Genomic DNA, 11062 nt, shown 5'->3' with positions numbered 1-11062 from the left:
AGACGCTGCTTCTAGTCACCAGTGAGGGGCTTGTGAAAGTGAGGTCACTTGGCAAGGCTCAAGGCTGTGTTACTGGCTGTTTGTCACGTGCATTAAAACACTTAGGATGAAAGACGTAGCCACTGTTAGACACTAGAGAGAGTTAAGTTAGTCACTGCTAGTCACTCCCAGATGGTAGAAAGTAGGACAGGAATCACTACTAGTCACTCTTAGATGGTAGTAAGTAGGACAGGCAAAACTCTGGTAGCTGCTGTTAGACACTGGAGAGAGTTAGTCAGGCATCACTAATAGTTGCTGTTAGACATTAGAGTAAGGTAGGACAGGCATTACTGGTAGTCACTCATAAATGACAGGAGGCAGGACCGGCATCACTCTTAGATTAAAGATAGGACAGGCATCACTGGTAGCTTCCAAAGAACAGTAGTGTGTGTGTGTGTCATGTAGAATTTGAAAGTGTGCATCACTTACACTCCACAGCATCATTGGGCACAAATCTGTAGAAGCTCAGCCTATACCTGGATAGAGAGATGTACTTTTTCCATGAGTTACCATTGAGATCCTGTGAGATAGACTAAAGGTAGCATACCAGAGGTGCTCTTAGGTGGAGAGGGGGAATGTACTTGGCATTTATTAGGTTAAACTGTCATGGACTTGTAAGATGTAGAGTGCCCTGTATCACTTGTTAGCTTGTAAGGCATGGTAGAGCCTCACCAAGCTGTTATCTTGATGGGGCTTGTCTTGTAGCAGTTCCTCCTTACTCATTTAGTCTTGGTTAGTGAACTCCGTGAGTGATTCCGTGGGTGAGATTTCAAGACTAAGTGCATTTGTATAAGGTCACAGATACAGAGAAGTTCATGTCTGGTGTGAGTTTTTACATACAGGATGTCTTTGTGGTTTGGTAATTGTCAGCTATGTGTAGTGAAGAGCTTGGTGCTGTGATGATGACAGGTTGGGAGTGCTGGTTTGGGTTAGGTGATCAATTCAGTTCAGCGAGCTAAGTCATTGAAATGCATTGAGATTGGAGGCTCTTTGCACGTTGACAGATAAGTGATAATAATATTCAGTAGGACAGCTTTAATACTGAAACATTGTAACTATCAGTAGGCAACTATTCATTGTAAGTAATAGTTAAGATACAAACTTTACTCGTATTTCCTTACAATGTTCTTTAATGTTTAGAGTGTTGAAATCTTCTTGAAACAAGCAAATAGATCTTGAAGTGAAAGCCAGGTTTGCATGCAGGAACATGACACAAGTGCTGAGTGGAAGTGCAGTGCCCCTATTGCTCATGTAACTGTTTTGGTGCCTTGCTCACCCCTGTGTTAGAAAGTCCCCTGTGAGCAGCTTATTGCCACTGGAGCAAAGAGCTTAAACTTGTCAAGGTTGTGTTGCAGCTTGCATATCGCCAAGCCTCCCTGTCCTTGCTGGATATGAGGTCCTCTTAGACACCTGTCCCCTGTTTCCCTTTTATCTAAGCTTGCCATTATTTGTAACTGCCCCTTTTCCCTTTTTCTAAGCTTGCTACCTTCCCAGACACCACAGGGCAATGACGGTGCTTGGGAGATTATTCACTTCTCATTGTTTTCCTAATACTTAACTATTTTATATGTGTGGTAATGAAAAATATGAGCTTTGACCATTGTACAGCACTAGTAGGACTACTTATAGAGACAGTGATGCTCAGTTAGCTTGCCTGGCTTGAGATGCCTGCATGGTAGCTATTTTGTGCTGACCCCAGGCTGCATTTGAGTCCCCTTGCATGTAGAGAACAAGCATGAGACAGCAGCAAATAGACTAGTGATGTACTGTATGGGTAACTTTAGAATTCCTGGTGAAGGAAAGATAACAGTGACAACTAAAGGTTTTCATGTTTTAGACTTCTGAAGAGCTGCTAGTTTCACGGCAATCCTTGCAGAAGATACAGTGAGGTAAATATTTTTGTACGGACATTCTTTCAGTGTTTGACTGTGGGGTTGACTTGTTTTGGAAAGTGGCACCATAATCTGTGGCTATTCATGGTGTGGAAGTGACAGCAAATGAACAATGTAATCATGGCCATCATCTTTCATTCATGAGGAGTGCTGGTGGTGGACACTAAAGTTTTCACTGCAATATTACAATTCAATGTTCAGTTTGTGTTTGGGAGTTTAAATGTGTTTAGAAGTAACAGTGGATGGCTTACTGTTTGCTCATGAATGTAACTTAAGACTTTTATACTCAGAGAATTGGATGCATCATATAACTTAATCTTTGAGGCTCATGATTCCAGATATTCAGTGGGACAGGGGTGGTTTTCCTTGTCTGAGAAATGCACAATGTTTACCTATCTTTAATTACCTAGGTTTAATGAAGTTAAATGTAATTGATCTTTTAAGACATTATTTATCAACTAGATCAGTGTTTAGTAGTAGTATATATTCTAATTAGTATTATTCATGGCAGCAGTATTGTCTAATTTACCAAGTTTTCCAAATCTTACTGTATTGTGTTCATTTTTGGGTCAAATTAACATAAACAATGCATTAAATTGGTAGTGCTTCATTAAAAAAAGGAACCAATATTAGAACAAACTAATCATCAACACTATTCACCAAACGTGCTTCAAGATTACCAATGTTAGTTTTACTGCAACCGTCACGTATCCCACGACTTGACCGTGTTGCGTGCCTCCCTTGCCTGCAGGAGGTGGTGGGGTATGGTGAGATGGTAGAACTCAGGGCCCACCACTCAAGGTTGTAGGGAGGCGGCTATTGTTTGTATGTCTATTGTTCCGTTTTTCCAAGCTTTGCAATCCTGTGTCTTAATGAGTTGTCTTAATGTCACCTTCTTTGGCATCAGCAGGTATGGTAGGGGTGTTTTATAACTGTACCATTGCATAATCATCACACTTTGGTCCATATTGCTAAATGTTCTGGCACTTTTATCACAAATACTTTAAGGGTCTGTAGTGAAATTTATCAGGTTTTTCAAGGGTGTTTTCTTCTGGTAATAGTTTAAGAATACTTTTTAGAGACTAGCAAAAATTATTGGATTTTTTGAGTGTTTTCTTCTGTTGATAGTCTAACAAGGATGCTATTCCACATCTTCAATAGAGAGAGAAAAGAAAAAAAAAAAAACAAGATCCTGAAAATAGTCATGTTAAGAGAACAGAGCATTTAAGAATACAAGCCTTAGTAACTGAAAGGCACAAGCGTTTTCATTTTAGAGCATAAGACTGTGAGTAATCATGCACGGACTTTACCACCTGTGTAATAGCATGTCCCTTTTGTCACCAGCTCATCTTCTCTATCCAATCATTGCTGCTGTGGTACTTGAAGCTCTCAGGCCACTAGTTCTTAGGCTCAGATGTACTACTGGGAACACTCTAACCAGGTACAAGAAATACATGAAAAAAAAAACAGAAAACTGGTGAACTATTTTAACGCCATAGAAAAGTGTTAATCCTTGGATGAGAAAGAAACTGAGACACATACTTTTGCATTTTTCATCACTCAGCCTTATACCAGTTTAGTTTTTCCAATAGTACCATTAAGTAGTGAATGAAGTGATGATTTCCTGCACCCAACCATCTGCTGTGTGTGGTGCCAAGTGCTGTTGTTGCTGCAGAGACTGGTACATGTTGTGGTGTGGGATTTCCTCAGTATTATTGTGTTGTAGAGCGTCAGATCACATGCACTAATTATTTGTTTTGTAGTGAGAAGAATACTTGTGTTCCGTAAGTTGATGCGATGTTTATGTATTGGTTGGGTTCTACATAGTTTATTTTGTAGACCTTAAGATGCCATTAACTATAAGGGTTGAAGTAATTGATGGTTGAAATAATAGTGGTGAATTGCAGTTATTTTGTGGTTAGGAAAATATTTGAGTTCCATAAGTATATGCAATGTTTGTTATGTTGTACTGGCTGGGTTTTGTATGTAGTATTTAGCAGACGTAAAGATGCTGTTAAACTGTGAGGGTGAAGTAATTGATGATTGAGATGATAATGCTGAATTACAGAGTTAAGAATGTACAGTTTGCTAATAGAAGTACAGCAGTCATGATTGATATTTATATAGCAGTGTTGTCATTCAGTTTGGAGTTACTAAGTATTGCAAGTTTCTGAAGAATTAAACTTTATTTGGTTATTTACTATTCATTCATTTGTTTTTATATTTATTTATTGGTGTATTATTTATTTATTTATTTATTTACTTGTTTTATTTGTGTTCTTATTTCATTCTTTATTTTTTCTATGATGATTGATTATCGTCATACTTCACCTTGACTCCGGACTTCCAAACCAATGCCACTATTATTATGCAGCATCCTTATGAATACCTGTGTGTTAAGCTTAAGCCCGGATACTATCATTGAAATACTCCTGTGATACGTGTACTTACTTATGTTGCAGTAATACAGTACACTCTAACGAGACACATCAGTGCATATATTGTTTAATTTAGCATTGTCACATTGCTTCATCACTCATTTATGGACCAAAATGCATGTATGTAAGCATATATAATTTATCTATATGCATATTTATACTATTTTTTTTTCTTTTTTATATATTAATGTTGTAATTTAGTTTAGTTTTCATTTAACACACTCAGTAAACCTTTCATATAACTGTTTGGGAGAAGACCAGCTTGGTATATCCAAAAATTCATATAATCTGGCTGTCTTTGCATTTAAGTCTTCTAGCGAACTAGGTTGTGATGGAAGGAGAGTTATTCAGTAATACACAAACACATCACTTGAGTTGTACCAGCCTGGCGAAAATAAGTTCTCAATATGCAATGTTTGTCTGGGAGGCTCTGAATGATCATTATTTTTACCTGATAATACTAAGAACTTCATTAAATGCAAAGCTTTGATTGCCCTAAAGTATTCATTACATCTGGCATTTGCTATATCAAGGGTTTACTGTATTTGCATTTCTGTCACACTGGAGCACAGCACAACTCCTTATCCTGATGAACGAGACTAGCTCATAGATGCCAAAGTGACGCTTCCTGTTAGCAGGTGTACATAGGGTGTGACATATCAAGCTGTAGTGCCCTGGGGTATAAAGGCCTCAGACTTATTTCAGGACCTGACACTTGCTTGTTCCTGACATCCAAGGCACTACTTTATACCTTTGTGTCAGGGGTGCAGTTCTCAGCCAGGATGCATCTCATGGCTAAGAATTTATCCTATTTCTATGATGCTCCAAAGTGGGGCATGATAAGCTGTATGGGGCAATCCTCACATCCTTCAGCAGAGTTAAGGATGCATCTATAACTCTACTTAATAGTCTTGTGATCTTTATTGTTCTCTTTCCCAGGAAGAATTAATATCAATAACTGTGAATCTTGAAAATGTTCCCAAGGGTTCCACTGTGGGAGTTTGTTATGGTGATACTGTACCAAAGACTTGCCTACTACTTAACCTGCTGTCAGTAGGTGTTAATAATAGTGGTGAATTATACTCATGTTTGTCTCATTAACACTGGTAGCTTTAAGATGTAGCTTAGTTAATGGGTGTAGTTACTAATACATTCCATACACTAGTGGTTCTCAAACTGGAGTCATAAGTGATTGAATGACTTAGTAGTTTTGGCGCAACAGTAGAATCTGTGGAGCTTCTTATCGGAATAGTCAGAACGGGCATGTCACAAGTAAATCAATGTTATTGAGTGGGTTGCTGTTCAGAGTCTGAGAACCACTGCCACAGACCAAGTGCAGTTCCAGTGCTGAGTGGCTGAGTACAAGATGGGTTCTTCAGCATTCCCCTCACAGATGAGTAGTTTTGAATGGAAAGTAGTGTGTTAATGATATTGAATTTGTCAAAATGCAGTGAATAGAGTTTATTCTTGGTGCAGTTCCACACTAGCTGATGAGATTCTCTATTAAAAAACTGCGACCTCTTGGACTGGAGGCATGATAAGTATTCGCGGTATTAGTATGAACATCCAGCTTGTTGGAACTGTGTCCAGCCAGCACTCCAGACCTCCTGTTGCCAAGGTTGTCTCTGAGGAGTAGCAGCTCTGGAAAGGCTGTCAGTTCTACTGATGAATACTGATTTCTGGGACTATCTCTTCTTATGTCTGGCTGCCTTAGTGCTAGACCCTCCATGTGGTCTTGATTCCCTTGTGGCAGGAGGTGAGGGAGGTGCTGCAGGAAGGACCAGGAGGCCAACAGATTGCTCCTGCCACCACCACAGCTGCCAGCAAACTTTGGAGGTATGTACCTGACGTCCGATATTTCATTCTTGTATGGCAGTATTTCCCCGTGTGTAGCTCCCTCCAGCCGGGCCTGCAGCTCCCTCCCTAGTGTGGCATGCTGGTGGGAGTCCTTGAGCACCAGCATCCTTTCTGGTGCCTTGACTCCTAGCTCATGGGATGCAACCTTAAGACCCTCTAGCATATCCTCTCTACTCACTGGTCCCTGCACATCACTGCCAGGGTCATATTTGGTACATGTTTTCTCACTGTCCTGTGATGGTGACAGTCCTGGTTCCTGAGTGTCCTTCTGTGAGCCAGGTGCACCCTGTCCCTGTCTTGGTCGACGCTTCCTCCTGCGGTAATTCCCATTCTCAAACATGTCAGAGCAAGTTGGATCTAGAGCCCAGTAGCTGCCCTTCCCTGGCCGACCCTTCTCCCTTGGCACCTGGAATAAACATCCGTTATGGAGCACAATATATTTAAGAGTGCCTGATAAGTCCTTACATATCCCAGTACAGGCAGGAAGGGAGTGACTGAGTGAACTGACCTTTATGAAACAATCGTTCAGGCTCAGGTTGTGCCTTATGCTGTTCTGCCACCCCTGTCTGTTGTGCCTGTGTGGAAAGAAGTACACGGTGTTATGCAGGGTGTTGCTTTGCTTCTAGGCACAGGGTGGGCAGGTTTAGTGATTGTAAGCTTGTTTGGTGTGTATTGCATTGTTGTGTCTACTCAGTTCTTGTGGGCAGTTCTAACTATTCCTGTTTTACTTGTTTTACTAGTATTGCATTATTATTATTATTATTATTATTATTATTATTATTAGTAGTAGTAGTAGTAGTAGTAGTAATGGTGGTGGTGGTGGTATTATTATTATTATTATTATTATTATTATTATTATTATTATTATTATTATTATTATTATTACTTTTATTATTACACCAGTGAAATAAGCCATCGTATTACTATCACAATACAAAACCCACAGTGAACAAGAAAATAACACTTAACCCATCTTCTTTTCTCTCTCTCACCGGTAATAGGGGAAACGGTCCATAATGAACCTGTAGATGCCGGCCAGCGTGAGGCGTTGCTCGGGGGAGCTGCGGATGGCCATGGCGATCAAGGCGATGTAGGAGAACGGCGGCTTCTGCTGAGCTGCGGCGGAGAGACCGGAGAGGAGACCCGTGAGTATTATATACACAGGACCTTCAGAAAGACTGTGTATGACTAATGTGTATGACTAAGACCTTTAGGAAGACTATGCAGGTAGTGAGACTCGTGGGTATTTGTATGGGATTCTGGAAAAGATTAGAAATGTGTGGGCTGTGACCGTAAGAATATAAAAGAAGCAGGATTTGATTAGGCTATACGCGTGGCAGTTGCATTTTCTTTCTTTCTTTCTATTTTCTCGATGCACTAAGCCATTATTCTTATGTTTTTGTAGTGAATTATGGCCGGAAAAAAAAAACAGACTATTTTTTTTTTTTTTTTCATTAAGAACGAGCATTGAGCAATATGTCTACCAAACGATAACAGCATAATCAGTCCCTGCTATTTTCTTGTTGATGTATAAATGAGTATGCTTAGAAACAGGAAGCCACGATGACTGCAAACTCTGCCTTGTTTACTGACACAAGCAGGACATCTGAGAATTTCCCTTTGTTTGTGTAATGTGTGACGGTGCGTGCCTCAGCAAATATGCCGGATGTTTGTCAAGTCCTGTTATTCTTGTGCTGAACGTCTGCTGAGTAATGTGACGGAAGGGAAAGTCAGAGGAAAGCAATGAAGGAGTAGGGAAAATGCTACCAGGGAAATTTATGTTCAACTAGTGGACTTCTGTTCAGCATCCCGACTACTTTCAAAAGGCTTTAGATGAAGCTTTTTACGTTTTTAGAGACATTAACAAGATTTCCTCATTACTAACGGGAGAAACACTCTTGAGAACCATTTTACTCAGTGGCCTTTGAATACAGTGGTGAGAGCAAAGCGTTTCATGATACGGGACAGTAACGCGTGACTTCCTCAGCGTAAAACCAGACGACCAATAAATCACAGCATTATAATGTTTCAACTACATAATAAGTCAATAACGCACCACTCAATAATACACAACATTTGCATTACGCCGTGATATTAAGCTTGGGAAGTCACGCCTCTTGTGGTCTTACTATTAATAGCACTAATTAATAAGTCGTTTACACACACACACACACACACAGAAAGAGAGAGAGAGAGAGAATAGTATTATAGATTTTCTCTTTTTCCATGATACATAACTCTTTCAAAAACTAGCACTGAACGAAATTAAATGTTTAGAAAACTGTAGGTGATTATGAAGGAAAGTATTGTCTAGCAGTGAAAGAGTTAATGAAGTGATGAAGAATTAGATGCCCGAAACATGAAGTCCTCGGAAGGGTAACTGTAGAAATCTTATTCTGTCACTAGAATCGTAAAAAAACGCCCTTAAAAACCCGTGTCACTTCAATTAGAGCCTCTTCAAAGTACTGGAGACGCGGGGTAGAAGTGAATTTTAACTTACCTTCAGCGTCAGGGGCATGGGGCGGTCCCAGGCGGCAGGGCGGGTACAACAGCGGAGAGGAGGCGTAGGAACCAGGCAGGGAGGATGATATCAGGTGGGAGAAGTACAGTGGAGTGGGGTATAAGGAAGAAAGGGCTAGATTAGGATAGGAGGCTGTGGATGGGTGGTTCATGATGCGATAGAGATGACTAGATTAGTATAGGAGGTTAGAGGAGGGAGAATGAAAGGGTTAGATATGAGGATGAAAGAGAGCTGGAAAACTTAAGAAAGGGCTTAAAACCTAATTAAAGATAGAGCGAGGATTATGATAGGTGTGTTTGGGTAAGGCTAGATAAGAAGAGAGGATGGAAGAGCTAGTTAAGAAAAAAAAAAAGATCAGAGATAGAAGAGATAGATAATCAACAGAAGAGATGACTAGAAGGAAAAGGGAATTAAAGACAGAATGTGAGGATTAGATTACGATAGGCAATGTAATAAGGAAAATTGGTGTAATATAGGCAGAGGGAGAGTAAAAAGAGCTATAAGATGAGAATAGATTAGATGTAGAGAGGAAAGGACTGCAAGAAAAGAAAGCTAGATTATAGAATGCGGGTAGGTAGCAGAAGGGTGGGATATGGTGTGCTTGGGGAGGTGTAGGGGGGATCCTCAACACTCGTTAGGTAATGGGGGTGTGGTGGTGTGCGTGTGACGGATGGTTGCCCCGCTCCCTCAGAGGCTGGGCGGCTACTAAGCGTGTCTGAGGGAGTGACATCTTATTTAAAGGCGCAGTTAGTTTGTTTGAGTTTACTCTTGTGTTATTGTTTACAGTGGGAGGCCAAACATTTGCTCCATTGAAGGGCGCCGCGGCCGACCACCAGAGCGACCCCTGTTTGTTTTCACACACACACACACACACACACACACACACACACACACACCGCGGGGCTCGTGAGCACACACACACACACACACACACATACACACACACACACACACACACACACTGTAATAGATAATGTTGTGCTATTATTAAGAACTATTACAGACATCAAGAGAGAGAGAGAGAGAGAGAGAGAGAGAGAGAGAGAGAGAGAGAGAGAGAGAGATTTGTGAAATCTTGTCAATCTTAAAATAGATAAATTAATTGATTAGATCTAGAAGGAAATATAACAATACCAATAACTGTAACAGAAGTAATAGTATAATATGAATAGTAACAATCGTAACAACAGGAATAATAATAATAATAATAATAATAATAATAATAATAATGATAATAATAATAATTCAACGCAGCGTGCAGATAATGATAATCTTAAGCACAACAATTAGCCGTCACAACACAGCCGGCACCAAAGATAAGTTACTGCATTCATAAACAGAACATCGCAGCTCACGTATCTAAAAATATCACGCAGGGAGTTTACAAGTAAGGATATTTTTGTGGTGACTGACTAGAGAGAGAGAGAGAGAGAGAGAGAGAGAGAGAGAGAGAGAGAGAGAGAGAGAATGACAGATCGTTTTCTTTACTCAGACGTAGGAAAGACAGGCATTCGTGTGTGGTCATATTGCTCATGCTTCCTGCTATTATAATTCGTAGTAGTAGTAGTAGTAGTAGTAGTAGTTTCACATATTCTCTTCTCTTCCTTCCCCTCTTTCACTATTCACGTAGCAAGGAAAGAGAGAGAGAGATAAACGAAGGGCAGAGAAGGCAGAGGGGAGAAGGGAGAGGAAAGTGCCATGTGTCCAGATATCACGTGACTAACATAAGAAAGGTGCCATTTGACTCCCCCCTACCCCCTCCTGCCCCTCCTTACGTGATGACACCCACCTGATGCCCCGGTAGTGGTGGTGGTGGTGGTGGTGGACTTTTCGTCTGATAAATAACTGAAGAATCTATAACTAATTTAGCTAACCTGTTTTGGAATTCATCTACGCAAGTTTGTGTAAGGTTTCATGGTTTTTATATTCTTTTAACAAGGTGTAGTGGAAGTTATCGGCTTTTAACAATATTTTCTTGGTGTTTGCGATAGTTTGGCAAGGATTCTGCGCCATTATTGAGGAAAACATGATTGAGAACCGTGCTAATCATCTCTGTGGCCTTTGAAAATAGTCTTTATGAGAAAACAAACGATGCGCTTTAAAATATAGCCCCGTTTATCACTATCACCTGTAGATTTACCCAACTGTCTTTTGAAACAACATAAAAAACTTGGGAATAATATTAATGAACCCATGCATCATTTACTGCGTATGTGAAAGAGATTAAAATATCCCCTGCGTTTTTCTGTACCTTCTAGCAAGCACCTTTTGTCAAGAGCTTCCTTCCTTCCCCAGCCCGTGTGTTTTGTAAGCTT

The 11062-nt window shown here is 40.3% G+C and overlaps 1 protein-coding gene across 1 annotated transcript; it reads right to left on the bottom strand.

Annotated features, from left to right (window-relative positions):
• Positions 1–4405: 4405 nt before the first annotated feature.
• Positions 4406–9600, bottom strand: LOC135091827 (forkhead box C1-B-like). Its single transcript, XM_063989828.1, has 4 exons — positions 8727–9600; positions 7219–7342; positions 6735–6801; positions 4406–6632 (listed from the first exon to the last, which is right to left on the bottom strand). Exons 1-4 carry the CDS (start codon positions 8896–8898, stop codon positions 5853–5855), a joined length of 1143 nt encoding a protein of 380 aa, XP_063845898.1. The 5' UTR covers positions 8899–9600; the 3' UTR covers positions 4406–5852.
• Positions 9601–11062: the final 1462 nt, after the last annotated feature.

Source organism: Scylla paramamosain, chromosome 38, assembly GCF_035594125.1.
Source record: "Scylla paramamosain isolate STU-SP2022 chromosome 38, ASM3559412v1, whole genome shotgun sequence".
NCBI classification, from domain to species: domain Eukaryota; kingdom Metazoa; phylum Arthropoda; class Malacostraca; order Decapoda; family Portunidae; genus Scylla; species Scylla paramamosain.
Note: the sequence above shows the minus strand (reverse complement) of the source record. Positions and strands in the feature narration are given on the sequence as shown.

Bases quoted from the DNA above. Each gene is read 5' to 3' on its own strand.
- LOC135091827 (XM_063989828.1), bottom strand. From the start codon at position 8,898: ATGAACCACCCATCCACAGCCTCCTATCCTAATCTAGCCCTTTCTTCC. The intron at 7,343-8,726 runs GTAAGTTAAAAT...TCTCCGCCGCAG, and splicing joins CCATGCCCCTGACGCTGAAG to CTCAGCAGAAGCCGCCGTTC. The intron at 6,633-6,734 runs GTCAGTTCACTC...TGTTTATTCCAG, and splicing joins TGAACGATTGTTTCATAAAG to GTGCCAAGGGAGAAGGGTCG.